Source organism: Engystomops pustulosus, chromosome 1, assembly GCF_040894005.1.
Source record: "Engystomops pustulosus chromosome 1, aEngPut4.maternal, whole genome shotgun sequence".
Classification (NCBI taxonomy): Eukaryota; Metazoa; Chordata; class Amphibia; order Anura; family Leptodactylidae; genus Engystomops; species Engystomops pustulosus.
Genome location: NC_092411.1, coordinates 242467348 through 242483220, shown reverse-complemented (window position 1 = coordinate 242483220; position 15873 = coordinate 242467348). Strand labels below are relative to the sequence as shown.

Here is a 15873-nt window from a genome sequence, read left to right as displayed (position 1 = left end):
CCACTAATATACATCTGCTCGGAGGGTCTCCACTTTTATACTTCTGCTTTGGGGGATTCTACTATTATACATTTGCTTTGGGGTTCAATATTAGTATCTGCTTTGGGGTCTCCACAATTATACATCTGCTGTGAGGGTCCTTACTATTATATGTCTTCTCTGGAGTCTCCACTATTGTACATGTACTCCAGGGGTCATTAATTTTGTATATCTACTCTGAGGGTCCTCACTATTATATGTCTGCTCTGGGGGACTACACTATTATATGTCTGCTCCAGGGGTCTCAAGTTTTATACATCTACTCTAAGGGTCCTCTCTATTATGTGTCTGCTCTGGGGTCTCCAATATTATAGGTCTGCTCTGAGGATATTATATGTCAGCTCCAGAGGTCTCCAGTATTATTGGTCTACTCTGGTGCTCTCCACTATTATTGGACTGCTCTGGGGGTCTCCAGTATTATTGGTCTGCTCTGGCTGCCTCTTGTATTGCTGGTCTGGTTTGGGTGGTCTCCAGTATTATAGTCTGCTTTGGGGGCCTTGTGCATTATAGCACGGAACAAAAAATATAGAAAAAACGCTGGCTTACCCGTACTGAAGGTGTCAATAGCACGTCCGTACTCCAAATCACTGCAGGTGTTCCGGAAGCCGGCCTCCATCCACAGGCCCAACAAACATTAGAAACAAATTTGGGATCCAGCACTCTGTACAATACAAGGAGACGGTCCGTTGTCAAACAAGTCTTCTTTTATTGAGATTAAAAGTCATGCGGACACACATAGCTGTAACATAGATCAACGCGTTTCGGCAAGGACTGCCTTAGTCATGATCTGATTTGTACAAATGAACACAATACTTTTAAAACACCCGCTTCATGACGTCACGGGTCAGGTGATCAATGTAGGAGGGGTGATACACACGGAACTAATGCAGAGGCTGTCAATCATTAGAACATGGTGTAAATACATTTTCACATTCCCTAAATAAAGATAGAAGCTTTTTCAAGTTCCCCTTTGTTCGTGTTCATTTTCATATCACTTCTCTAATTGTGCACTTTAATCATTTGACTGGATATCAACTTAAAGGTTGACATTTAGTCATAAGTGAAGTCACAGAGGTTGAAGGCGATAGAAAAATGATTGCAACATTCATCTAAATCAAAATAGTTTTAGGTGGCAAACAGTGGCGGATTAAGTGCCCTGGGCTGTTCACAGGATTAGCGCCCCCCACCACCATCCAAACCAACATATGTTCGAATGTTAGGACTTAAGTACTACTCTATATCCTTAATCTTGTACTGTTTATAAAAGTAATTTAATAGTGAACTACAGGCCCCCTATCAATGAAATGTCAGCCCCTCCATCATTACTGTTATGTCCACAGCCGGGCACTTTTCAAAAAACATTAACAAAAGCTATACTCATGCTCCGTCTTCTCCATCGGCCCGCGGCTACGTCTTCTCCGTCTTGGGTGCATCACTATGACACATGTGTCGGGCCGCATGATGTCATAGCGTAAGGATCCGCACGGCACAAACTATGATGTCACATGGCCGCAACACTGCTGCGTCATAGTGATGTGCCCAGGCTGGAAGAGAAGACGGAGCTGCGGGTCGAGGAGAAGAATCCGGAAGGCGAGCATAGTTTTTTTTTAAGACTGATTGCGGATCTTCATATAGGGCCCAGGTATGGTCGGACATGGGCCCCTCCCATGCTAAAGGCCCCGGGCCCCCATACCCCATACCGCCTATATGAAGATCCACCATTGGTGGCAAAATGGTAAATTGTAATGATATTCTATTCTTCAACTTAACAAATCATATCATGAAAACCAGAATATACCTGTAAATATTTGTACATGATTTGGAGCCAAACATATTGATATGAGAATAACATGAGGATAAGTACAAGAGGGCATATGATGTGTCATTGGTAGAAACTAGTGATTAGTGCCCTTGCTAAATATATGTTGAACAGAACCTGTCATCAGGAAAGTGATTTTTAGCTGGTGACATTTTCCAATAGTCTATGCTGTGCTGATTTTTAAAAATGTCTTTGTCTGCATTGAGTAATAATAATTTCAGTAGTTTATAATAGTTGGCTCCCTGCCAACAGCATGTGGTGTGTCCTGGGGGAGGGGCATCTGCAGCCTTTGTGTGCCTGTGTCTTAGTCTCCTTCACGTTAATGCAGCTCCCTCCCCACTTCCTGTCATGTGCATTGAGTAGACAGGGGAGAGACATGGTGTGGAATAGAGGAAATAGCAACAGAACTCAAACAATATGACCAAAAACGTGCACTACATTCTGTTGTGACCTGTCCAAAAAGTCAGTGGGACTGGGTACATCATGTATCATTAAGAGATTAATGATCCCCACAACATCTGAATAACTCAAAGAACCTTGATAGTATTCAGGAAACAAATAATCAAACCACATCTTGCTTACAAACTTTGAAGTTTCATAAAATGTGGGAAGTTTGATATAATTCCACTCTTGCTGTCATGGGGAAAATATACAAGATGTAAAGGTTGATGCAAGTGGATCAATCCTCCTGTTAACATCTCACTGTCTAACTGGGACTGGGGGCTTCCTGTTGTGTTTCCAAAGTGACAGCAGTGATTGTCATTGGAGCAGACAGTTGGTTAATGTACCCATGCAGTAGTACACTGGGGCACAAGTTCTCTTTTCTGGTGCCCAATTTTAGCAGTGTTTTTCACTGTGATTTTATATTGTTGTGCTCTGCCTTAAAGGGATTGTCCCCTCAAGGCACATTCTTGCATATAATTGATATTGTAAGTACATGTATAATGAAAGTTATACAATTTTCCAATATACCTTCTTTTTCACAGTTTTCTAGATCTCTGCTTGCTGTAATGCAACATGAACTTCCTGAAGATAAACACCAGTCCTTGCCCTAAATATGGGCCTTTTAAATGGTGAATATTGTTATGATACCACATTTCTAATTAGTCAGCATAATATTTGGTCAATTTATTGGCCTTTAATTCTTAATATTCTAATGGTTTGACAATTACTGACTACATATGGTACCAGAACAAAGCTACTTTGTAAAGTAAGAGTGTCCTCCTTATGCTGCCTTTAAGTTCTGCAGTTTAAGGACCTCTGAAGGATCTTCAAAGGTCCAGAAAGGGTTCTAAATGTGTTGTGATTCCACACACATAAATGATGTTTTTTTATCTCAACAGGGCAGTATAAAACCAATTTGGTGGTTTTAGGGGCATGGGCCTTGTGGAATCCTTTGGGGGTGGTGTACCACCGAAACCACCCATATTTTAATCTGCTACTGCCATGGATAGCGCTGGCATGAGGTAACTTCTCTTCTATGTAATATTACATAGTTTCCCTTCTTTGTAATATTACACCCTTCTGTGCAACCCAAGACTATGACCTTATTCCTTTCTTCTATATTTTCTGTGTGCTATGCTCCCCTGTGCTATTAACTCATGTAACCCTCTTTATATACTATTACTCTTGTGTTAAATTCCCCTGTTTCTCCAAACTTATTACACTCTATGCCAGACCCCCTGTGCCAACCCCTCTAAAAACGTATCACCTAAGCCTTATTTTCTATATACTAAGAAGCGCCACCATTGCTGCACTCCTATGAAATATAACCACCTGCGCCCCAACTTCTATGGACTTTTGAGGATCTCAAGTGCCTATTGTCGTATACAGCCCTGATCGGACATTTGTTGGGGTTCTGTATATCAGCTGAAGTGCACAGGTATGCTATGCTGCAGAGATGTGCTGTGAAAGATTGTATCATATATCATTTATACTTGTAAATACCTTTATATTATCAACATGTTATTATTGCACTTGTTCTTCAGCTACAAATCCAATGATCATTACAACATGTTTTGCCTGAAAACATCTGTGCCCTGATGGTTACATAATATAAAGTATATATCAATTGTATTATGTTACAATCTGGATACAGTAATATGTAGAGAGCGTGTAGTGTAAAGTACACACTATGTAATAGCGGAGGAGAGGCCTGCATGCAGTCATGTATAACCCGCCCCTCCAGTCATTGTCATTGGCTGCACACTGACTGGCTGTGTATACAACAGGGAAGCAGAAGAGAGGAAGCAGGGATCATATATACACAAGCAGACACGCTCACTACCACCATCATCATCCACATAAGAGTGTAATCCTCCCATGGAGCTGCTGCGGGGAGAGGTGCATCTGCTGGTCTGGGTTACTGCAGCAGTTGTGCTGCTGACCATCCTACTCTTCTCTACTGCCCCTTTCTTTACTGACTATTTTCGGAAATGGAGAATAATGAGACCAATCCCAGGAGTGGGTCCCAACTATCCTCTGGTGGGAGATGCACTGCTTCTGAAGCCAGGCGGTGGAGGTACAGTATACTGCATTAGTGTTTGCAGTAAGAATTCTGCTACATTAATAGGTTAATGTGATCCGTGGGTCCTATGCACAACTACATACACAACAAATAGTAGATTTAACTCTGCTCTTACACTTGAGGGGGTACAGCGGGAATGTATTAAACTAAATTGTAGATTTCCCTCATAGACCTCAATGTAGCATTCAGTAATGATGAGGTCAGGTCATGCTGTACAATGACATTTATCAATGTTGTGTAATCTGTACTCTTACCTGGAGTCGGAGTTCCCTTTCTGTGTATTTGGTATAGTTATGTCATGCTCCATATACCTGCAATGTAACGTTCAGGGTAGCAGCACAACTGCTAAACATGACTGTCATAACTCATATAGAAGTCCTGCAAATTCTCTATAAAGATACTTTACTTAGCATTATTCGTCATTGCAAATTCTGGAGCAGGGACCCTACTTACTGTAATCTTGTGTGGCAGAGAAGTCACTGACCCCTGGGGTACAAGGGACACTGGAGAACAACTGCTACCTCTAGACCCCCAAGAAATAAATCTCAAGTTCATAGACCAACAACAATGACTAATACAATAGTCCACTTAATATCGGAAAAATTCCAATAATCGATGTTGCTCATCCTTCACCACTTTTGTCACAAACACAGGTAAAAAAATACCATAGGGGTAATTTATCTTATTTCCCCTTCCCTGAGCTCTTTTTGCACCTTTTGTGGGGCTATTTTTTGCACCTTATTTTTTCTTTGCAGTTTTGTCTGTTGTCTGTCAAATGCTGATTTTTTTGAGACTTAATAAGCTAAAAAATTTTGTGCAACTTATACCATTACTTTTCCTACTCATGGTCAAAACTGGGGTGCTTTTTTGTAATTATTTGTGACCTTTTAGCACAAATCATTGTTAAATCAGGCACAAACATCTGGAAGCAGTTGAAATACAAAGACAAATTAGGCGTAAACCAGGATTACTGCTACACAGCGAACTACGACAAACTGCTGGGAAAAGGTGCAATGACACCTGCCCAAAAAGACACTAAAATAAAATCATAAAACGTGCATCAGACAAGATAAAATCATAAAACATGCATCAGACAGAAGATAAATCTGCCCCCATATTATGTAGTATAAGTTTGTACTGCTCTATTTGCATTATTTCTAGTTTTAAAGGCATTATGGGGTATTAAACCTAAAAACAGGTAACTGTCATTGAACCCAGTGGCCCACATTTATCAAAAATAGTGCAAACTGTACTAGGTTTCAGTTTGCCTGTCAAGTGTGCAGGGGGCGCCAGATTCAGAAAAAGTTTTGCACAGTTTTCATGAATCTGGCACCCGCTGCTCTGCTCCGGGTGCACTTTGTTCATGCAGCAGTATTGTGGCGCATGGCCTGACTTAGCACTAACACAGCACTTTTGGTGCACATTTTTCCGTCTTGCCGGACACAGTGCTGCCGTGATACAAAACTGACACAGACTATTCATAAATATATGTGCAAGCAGTTTGCATGTTCTTTCTGGTGCAAAGTCAGACAGAAAACTGCTCAAGCACTTTAAAGGACACCTGTCATCAGGTCTGTGTCACTTGTCCTGTCACTACTACCTGTTGGAGCAGCTCACAAGGATCCCATTCCAGAATTATCTAGTCATTTCATACATTATTCATTGTAAAATCATCTATTTTTTATTATGTAAATGAGGCTGGTCACATGGTCAGAGGCAGTGATGTCACCCCTGTTACTCCTCCCCTCTCCTCCCCCTGCTCATGTCTGTGTGTAATGTATAGTAAAGCATAGTCGGTGCATCTGCTGATATGCTGCATCCTCCTAATACACAGAGACACAGACATCAGCTACACATGAATCTGACATGTTCTGCTGTAACATGGCTGCCTGGAGCTGCTGTATCTCTCCTATACACACACACATACACACACAGGCTGCAGGGGGCGTGGCCACCAGCACCTGGAAGCACATCATTATACAGCCTCACACCATTATATAGGCTGTCAGTCATGCACTGGGGGTTTGGCTGTACCTCCCACTCATGAATAGAGTGGACAGCTTGAATATGCTAATGCTTCATTGGACATTTCACAGGTCATTTGCATACATCTATAGGACCTCATTGCTTAGGTTTACAGGCATGTAGAGGGACAATGAAGGGATAGAGGCAATGCTCTCTAATGGCAGTTTATGAAAATATCTTTAGTTTAGGGGGGTTATTTGGCATGACGGGTTCTCTTTAATACATGTGGGCCATTGCAGGCCCGGCACCAGCACCCAGCTTACCCGGGCAAGTGCCGGGGCCTCGGGGAGCTGGAGGGGCCCACTCGCTTTAAGACACTGGTACAAATGATCCCATTCCGGCTGGTGTGTTTTCTGCCTCTATGCTGAGCTTGTCGGGAGCGCAGCATAGAGGCAGAGTCCGAAATTCACCTGTCCTGTTTCCCCCGAAGCTGTGCTCCGCACGGCTCTCTGTAGCGCTTCCATTTCCCTGCGCTACAGGGAGATGGGGGGCAGTGTAGCTGGAGGGGGGGATACAGTGTGTCTACAGGGAGATGGGGGGCAGTGTAGCTGGAGGGGGGGATACAGTGTTTCTACAGGGAGAGGAGGGCAGTGTAGCTGGAAGGGGAAGAGGCAGTGTGTCTACAGGGAGATGGGGGGCAGTGTAGCTGGAGGGGGGGATACAGTGTGTCTACAGGGAGATGGGGGGCAGTGTAGCTGGAGGGGGGGATACGGTGTGTCTACAGGGAGATGGGGGGCAGTGTAGCTGGAGGGGGGGATACAGTGTGTCTACAGAGAGATGGGGGGCAGTGTAGCTGGAGGGGGGGATACGGTGTGTCTACAGGGAGATGGGGGGCAGTGTAGCTGGAGGGGGGATACAGTGTGTCTACAGGGAGAGGAGGGCAGTGTAGCTGGAAGGGGAAGAGGCAGTGTAGCTGGAGGGGGTGGACACAGTGTGTCTACAGGGATGGGGGGCAGTGTAGCTGGATGGGGGGGGGATACAGTGTGCCTACAGGATGAGGGGGCAGTATGGCTACGGCGGTGGTAGGGGCGGCAGTGTGGTTACTGGAGTGCGGCCCATGAAGGGGCCCACTGAGGCTCTATCCCCCAGGGGCCCACAAAAGCCTGGAGCCGGCCCAGGGCCATTATATTTTACAAACAGGATATAATTGTGCATAGATGTACAGTGAACTCACAACATGGCCTTGTTCAGAGTGTCTCCTGATTTCATATAGAGAGTTGTAATAAGAAATTTTGGTAACAACATTGGGACAATATAATTTGCAAGAAGCACTTAAGGAGTATCGGAGTACATTTTCAACAGGTAGAGTATTTACAGAGGAAATTCTGCTAATCTTAAGAGCATACCATTGTACTTGTATTCTGTGCTAAGCTTTGTATTCTGTAATAGGTATAATACAGCTCAGAATAGGAATACTTAAAGGGGTTTTCACATAAAAAAATGTTAGTGACCCCCCCAGATCACTAGAACAGGGGATCCGATGGGGTCCATGGTATCTCCATCGGACCCCTCGGCCCAAGATGAGATGGCCGCACATGTCCGTTCTGCTCCATTCTATGGAGCTGACGGAGATTGCCGAGGGCAACACCCAGATGTTGCAGATCTATATGGCACTGTGTATTTAAGGATGTATATAGAGGGCTCGTAGGCTTAGCCCTCTTCATATGTACCGGCCGTTGCAGCATAATGCAGCAAAAACTCACTATGGGTGTTAACAGTGGCGTAACTAGGAGAGACAGGGCCCCCTAGCAGGCTACTGCATGGGGCCCCTGTTCCCAATTAAAAAATAAACATATTAGTAAACTCACACATGCGAGTTACAATCACATATAAATACACTCATGTGCACACACAGCATATACACATACATATAGTGCCATATGCAACATACTCACATACAGTGTATACACACATATACTGTGCCATATGCAACATACTTACATACAATGGGGCACATTTACTTACCTGGCCCATTCGCGATCCAGCGGCGCGTTCTCTGCACAGGATTCGGGTCCGGCCGGGATTTATGAAGGTAGTTCCTCCGCCGTCCACCAGGTGGCGCTGCTGCGCTGAAAATCATCTCAACGAGCCAGAATGCACCACCTCGGACCAGGTGAAGGTAAGCGCTTCCCGAGCGACACTTTTTCGGTTTTTAAATGCGGCGGTTTTTCCGAATCCGTCGGGTTTTCGTTCGGCCACGCCCCCCTATTTCCGTCGCACGCATGCCGGCACCGATGCGCCACAATCCGATCACGTGCGCCAAAAACCCGGGGCAATTCAGGTACAATCGGCGCAAATCGGAAATATTCGGGTAACACGTCGGGAAACCGCGAATCGGACCCTTAGTAAATGACCCCCAATGTATGCAGACACCTTATACGCATCACAGATACTGCATATATACATCACAGTATATGTTATATACATATTATGCCGGACATGTGCAGTACAATATAGATATAATGGTGCACATCCTCCATTCTTTATTGTGCCAGGTCGGATGACGGGGGCCCTGACACTGCGGGCCCCATAGTGGCTGCTTTGGCTGCTACCGCTGTAGTTACGCCCCTGGGTGTAAACCATTTAAATGCTTTAGGCAAAGCCATATCCTGCACTTAAATGCTGGGGGGGACATGCGTTATGCCATTTTGGCTCCGACTGACTGCTCACATAGCGTCATCAGGAGGTGCTGAGGTGCAAAAAAATTACACCTTATACATACATCTTAGTACACTCAAGTATGAAAGAGTTAAAGGGGTTGGCCACTTTAAATGAATTCTGCTCTGGGGCTTTTGGAAAAGAAAATTAATTAAATTGCAACTTACCCTCCGATGGAATTCTCCAGTGTTGTTCCGATCCTTTTTGGGGATCAGACTGTGGCTTCTGCATGTTCTGTCTTCTTCTCCTGTTTGCACGTCCAGCTCAGCCCCCAGACAGGAGAAGTACAGAAATCCTGGGTGTGCTCCTGCCACGCAGCCCATCCTGTGCTATGATTGTTTCACAGCTCACAAAGATATGAGGCATAAAATAAGAAAACAGGGATACTATTCATTGCTATTTAAAGATTTTAGTTGGTTGTTTGCTTGTAATTTTTTAAAATAAACTTTATTTATTTATTATTTTTGGCTCAGGGTGGTGCTAGAACCCTTCTATATTTTTCAGTGAGATGTAAGTTAGTGACACAAGGGATTAATGAATAGGCGCATAATCTGAAAGGTTTAGAACTCCCTAGACCAGCTTTTAGTGCTTGCAGTACTTACGCCACAAAAAGTGCCAAAAACTGGTGCATTCACAAGCGGTACCAAAATTTTGCGCCCAAAAATAGAACAAGTGGAGAGTGTTGAAAAACACCAATATTATAGCACAGACACTTCATAAATTCAGCTGCAAGAGGTGCAGAGGGGAAATTTAAACCCTAGTTTTTTGTGTAAAAGTGATAATAAATGCCCCCCTATGTTTTTTTTTCCAGATTTCTTTCAGCAAATCATTGAATTCACTGAGGTGCTGAGAAACCTTCCTCTGATAAAACTTTGGATTGGTCCAATGCCTTTCTTGATTGTGTACCATGCAGAAACAATAGAGGTGAGTGACATTCACTGTTAACTACATGTTCTTTACACTTCCCCCAACCAATTAAAGGGTTATTTTCAGAAAGACAAAATTCTTAAATAAATGGCAAAATAACCCTTTGGGGCAAATTCACTGAAAACAGTGCAGTCTGTACTATGTGCAGTTTGCCAGTGTAGTGTGCAGAGTGTGCCAGATTCAGGATTTCTGGCGCCCGTTCTTCACGAATCTGAAACTTTTTTTTTTGGTGCACCTTTAACATGGGGAGTGTGACACACTTCTGTCAGAATCTGCAGGTTAAATCTGGTGCATGGTCCGACTGAGCACCGGAACGCCCCCTCAAGTGCAGAAATTTGTGTCGCATGAAGAATAGTGCAGCTGCGACACAAAAGGGACACGTGCGACACACATGTGGCGCGGACACTTCTTTAATGCAGTTTGCACTAGAAAAAATGTGCAAAGTCCAACAGAAAACGGCCCTTAGTAAATGTGCCCCATCGTATAACTCAATGACATTTATGAAAAACAGTGCAAATTGTGGAGTGTGAAGTTCGTGTCCTGGAAATAAAGGAACTGTAAGTTTATGGTTGACATCTCTTGTGTCCATGTGATCCCTGCCCCGACGCTGCTGACAACAAGGGCCTCCTATCTATCCTCTAGCCAGGGATCCTTACACACCCATCAGGAGTGACTCAGGGAGAAGTACTATTCATTCGCTGCATCTCCCTACCTTTTCTTGCACCCAGCGACCGTGACCCCGTCAAGCGCTAGACCCACTCAGCAATCCATTCAGGTACCAGAGGCATCCAGCTGCCCCCGAGGTTACACCCACCTACATTCAGGAGAAAAAGCAGCAGTGAAACTGAGTAAAATTGCAAATTAAGGGGTTAAAAGTTATCTTTATCATGTGAGGAATTAAGATTTATGATCTTTTATAGTCAAACTCGTTTAACGTAGGCTTAATTAGCTTACCCCATTTACTTGTGCATTCCCTCAGGGGATCCCCCAGAAAGCAGCAGTCTAATGTGCAGGTAGTACACCAATCTATAGGACACGAGCTACTAGTCATAGGGAGGTTTTACTCAGTGATTGGAGCCCTTACTACATGTTGGTGCATATAGTGAAACCTGTTAAATACTGATAAGACCACAGCCGCAACTTATCCTGAAATTTTTCCCATGAAACTGCTCAGCTGCTTATGTTCATACTGCTGTGCAGATAGGACACTTTATGAGATCTGCTTAGCTACTCCTTCTCATGCTGTTTGCAGACAGGACACTATGGGGCATATTTACTTACCCGTCCTGCCCGATCCCCGAAAATACATTGTCGGACCGCAATGCACATCTGCCTAGATTCACAAACATTGTGCTCCTGATATCCTGCATGTGTTGCTTCTCCACTCAGGTCCGCTGGAGTTCACCTTCTTCTTCCTGGCGCATGTATGTGAATTGTCTTGCGACACAAATTGAAAGTTAAATCCCGCATTCAGTCTGAATCAGTTGGATCGTCCAACGGCCCGCTCCCCGATTTCCGATGCATGAAAGCCAGCGGAGCTGCGCCCCAATCCGATTGCGTGCAACACAATCCCCAGTTAAATACTGCGACGCAATCACCGAAAATGCCGGAAAATCCATGGTCCCTTAGTAAATAAGCCCTTATGTACAGTCTGCTTATCTCATCTATCTGCTGCAGTTAAGACACTAAGGTCCTGTTCTCTGACATGCTGCACTTCCTGCTCTATAACATCCTACCTGCATATAGGGGATCATTTATAATCTGCTTAGCTATTACTATTAAAGAACATGCTGCCTGCAGATAGGACAAAGTATACGATCTCCCCAGTCCCTCCTGCTCTATGAAATGCTGCCTGTGCATGAGACACTAACACAGTCCAGAGCAAGATAAGTGGCGTTGTCACTCTTATCCCATTAAATAGGTCCCTGAACTACCGCAATTCTTGACCTTGCATTATTCTTCATTAGGTCAATATGATGTGGCTTTTTATTTTAATGAAGATGTGGTGCTCCATCTTCCAAAAGTATCACCAATATAAAAAATTCCAGAATAGAAAAAATAGAAGCAAGATGGCAAGAATCAAGAAGTCCAATAGGGCTAGCGTGTAGCCTACCCAGGCAAGTGCCTCTCCGCACCTGACAAGATGTTCCTTTAAAGAGAACCCGTCATGCAAAATAACCCCCTTAAACTAAATATATTTTCATAAACTGCCATTAGAGAGCATTGCCTCTATCCCTTCATTGTCCCTCTACATGCCTGTAAACCTAAGCAATGAGGTCCTAAAGCTGCATGCAAATGACCTGTGAAATGTCCAATGAAGCATTAGCATATTCAAGCTGTCCACTCTATTCATGAGTGGGAGGCACAGCCACACCCCCAGTGCATGACTGACAGCCTGTATAATGGTGTGAGGCTGTATAATGATGTGCTTCCTGGTGCTGGTGGCCACGCCCCCTGCAGCCTGTGTGTGCATGTGTGTGTGTGAGAGATACAGCAGCTCCAGGCAGCCATGTTACAGCAGAACATGTCAGATTCATGTGTAGCTGATGTCTGTGTCTCTCACCTGTATATTAGGAGGATGCAGCATTTACTATACATTACACACAGACATGAGCAGGGGGAGGAGAGGGGAGGGGTAACAGGGGTGACATCACTGCCTCTGACCATGTGACCAGCCTCATTTACATAATAAAGAATAGTTGATTTTACAATGAATAATGTATGAAATAACTAGATAAAGGCTGTGATGGGATCCTTGTGAGCTGCTCCAACAGGTAGTAGTGACAAGACAAGTGACACAGACCTGATGACAGGTGTCCTTTAAAAGCTACTTGTCACATATTAAATCATGGTTTATTCAACTTCATTATGAGCCTGGATATAGTATCACTAGTCCATACTGAGGCCGGATGAATTACTAGCAGACATGAAACTGCCTCATTTATGTCATGAAAAAATTGTTTATGTAACTATTATATCTCAAATAAAAGCCTGAATAATTTGAAGACAGGTGAGTGCTATATTGCTTCTAAATTTTCTCTTATGGAATTTTTTACAGATTAGACACTGTTTACCATTCGCAAATCTCTTCCTCCTCTATAACATGCTGGCTGCAGATAGGACACTATGTACAGTTGGCTCGGCTCCTTCTGCTCTATAACTTACACCATACACCATCTGCACATCTCCTCCTGCTGTATAACATGCTGTCTGCAGATAGAACAGCTCCTATGGTGCTCTATACCATGCTGCCTGCTGGAAGGACACTATGTACAATTTGCTCAGCTCCTCCTGCTCTATACCATGCTGTCTGCAGATAGGACACTATGTACAATCTGCTCAGCTCCTCCTGCTCTATACCATGCTGTCTGCAGATAGAACACCATATACAATCTGCAGATCATACTGCTTTTCCATGGTAAAAGCTGCTTCTGGATGCTTATCCTCGTTGTTACCTGCTGTGTAATACTTGTTAGGCTCATGTGGTCCCGCTACGCAAGTTTCTTGTTGTTCCATACAAGCAGTGTCAACAGAGAAGCAGAATAATTTCCCTGGGGTGCACATAGCGGTTCGAGAACTTGGCAGAAACACAACTGCACTGATAGTAAAAGCTCAAGGGCCTGAAAGAAACAAACCAAATTTATTACAGCAATCATCATAGAGGCGAGACTGTAATAGGGGTGTGCCAGCGCTGGTAAATCAGGTTTACTTACTCTATCACAAAGTGTTATGTAACCTCCTAATCCTTTTTTAATCTGTACATTAAATACCAGAGAAGGGCATAACTAATTCACAATTATAATTTAAAAAACATTGGAATGGGGATTCAAAGCAGACGCAAGTTACCGGATCTCATTGCCCTTTTCATCCAATAACTACAGAACTTGGTAGTAAGCTTAACGGGTTAGAGATCCTAAGCACCAGCTGCTGGTGTGGTAGGTGCTATTCCTGCCAGTCACTGGGGGACATGTATCTTTATTTCTGCTAGTCAAATTTTTTTTTTTTTTTTAAATGTATTGGTTACTTTGTTAACAGTAATGTAATTAGGCAAATCACCTCTCCTCAGCTGTTGTAATGTGTTTCAAAACACAACCAAAACGCCACGTGTGACCTCAACCCTTAGAAGTAACCAATAAATTAAAAAAATAGAATAAAAATGCTAAAATGTATGAATTTTCAAAAAACAGGTAACTATGCAAAATTTTAAACATCTAAAGCATGTGAAATAATTCCAATTTACATGTTAAAACAAGGTCCATGAAAAAAATCCTTCATTTGCACCTGCCCTGGATCATTTGCAGATTTGCACCTAAAAAGTCACAAAAATAAGCAAAAAAAGTGATAAGTAAAAAGTTGCACAGAATATCTGGAAAATAAAGATACATAAAGCATAAAACACAAGGTGCAGAACAAGGTGTACCTGAAAAACAACAGCAAAAGTTGCAGTGAAAGGTCGCAAAAATGACAAAAGTCGCAAAAATGAGACAATTTGGGGCACATGTATCATAGTTTCCTGGCTGTCACTTTTTCGAGTTTCCTGAAGTTCTCCTAGTTAATCATTGCAATGTATCTTATGTTTCCCCCCTTTGTGATACATGTAATGAGTTGCCTGTTTAGTCTCACTTTTGGGACTTTTCGTGATGTGCGACTTTTTAATTCCAAATAGCAGTTTACCAAAAGTAAGTCTGGGTCTATCATGCTCTGTTTTGCAATTTATTAGGCGCAAGAATGGGCAATTCCACGCCAAAAAGTCTCACAAGTTGTACAAACATCTGGGCTACAAAGATAAATACGGCAACTGCATTAAATCCTTGAGGCAGCTAACTGTGGTACACTGCTTGATTCTGTGCCTAAAAAGTTGCAAACTGCAGAAAGTTGCACAAAAAGTTGTACAATAAAAAGAAAAAGGAAGCAATAGGAGTGATACATGTCCACCTTTGACTAGCAGAAATAAAGATACATGCCCTCCACTGCCTCACATGAATAGCACACACCCTACAAAGTTAATTTTATGAGGATAGGAACTATGCATTTTTAAGCTAAAAACTGTGTTGGCACAAGCAGGGGTATAACTTGAAGGGGTGCAGAGGATGCAGTTGCATCCGGCCTAAAGAAGCTTAGAGGGCACTAAATGTATCACTTCTTTAAATGATAAGGATAGTACTATAAACCATGATAGTTAGGCATCTGGCACTGGGGCCCATCGGCTTCAAATCAAGCCACTGGGCACAAGTTAGTATGGTGCTATGGGAACTTGTTTTAAGACTTATTAGTGAAAATCTGGTAACAGGGTCTCTTTAAAGGAGTTGTCCACTTTCAGCAAATAATTGACATGGTTTGTGTAAGAAAAAGTTTTACAATTTTTCAGTATACTTTCTGTATCAAGTCCTCACCATTTTCTAGATCTCTATAAAATGCTATTCTAAAGGAAGCTTCTATATTTGCTTTCAGTAGATATAAACCTGGTCCTGGTCTTGTGATGCACATGCAAGTGCACAAGTCGTTATTATCACAGAGAGTAATAGAAGCCATGTGATACTAACAGCTCATGAACCTGCATGTCCATCACAAGACCAGCAACAGATTTCTATCCAGCGGAAGTTAACATAGAAGATTTCTACAGCAGGACAGCAAGCATCTTGAAGAGATCTTGAAAATCGGGAGGAACTGCTACAGAAAGTAAATTAGAAAATTGTATAACTTTTCCTTGCACAAACCATATTAATTATTTGCTGAAAGTGGACAACCCCTTTAAGATATTTCTCTTTGTAAAACAGTTACTCCAGCACTTAGGTATTACCAGGTCTTAGCGGACATCTACCACCAGTTTCTGGGTAGAAGAAATAAATTAAAACATAAATTAAAACTGCTTTCAAGT

The 15873-nt window shown here is 43.0% G+C and overlaps 1 protein-coding gene across 1 annotated transcript in view; it reads left to right on the top strand.

Annotated features, from left to right (window-relative positions):
- The first annotated feature begins 4066 nt into the window (after positions 1 to 4066).
- CYP4V2 (cytochrome P450 family 4 subfamily V member 2) overlaps positions 4067 to 15873 on the top strand; it is a 34379-nt gene continuing 22572 nt past the window's right edge. The window contains exons 1-2 of the mRNA XM_072122607.1: positions 4067 to 4379; positions 9880 to 9992. Of these exons, the coding sequence (XP_071978708.1) occupies positions 4181 to 4379; positions 9880 to 9992 (312 nt within the window). The 5' untranslated portion in view covers positions 4067 to 4180. The remainder of the gene's footprint in view (positions 4380 to 9879; positions 9993 to 15873) is intronic.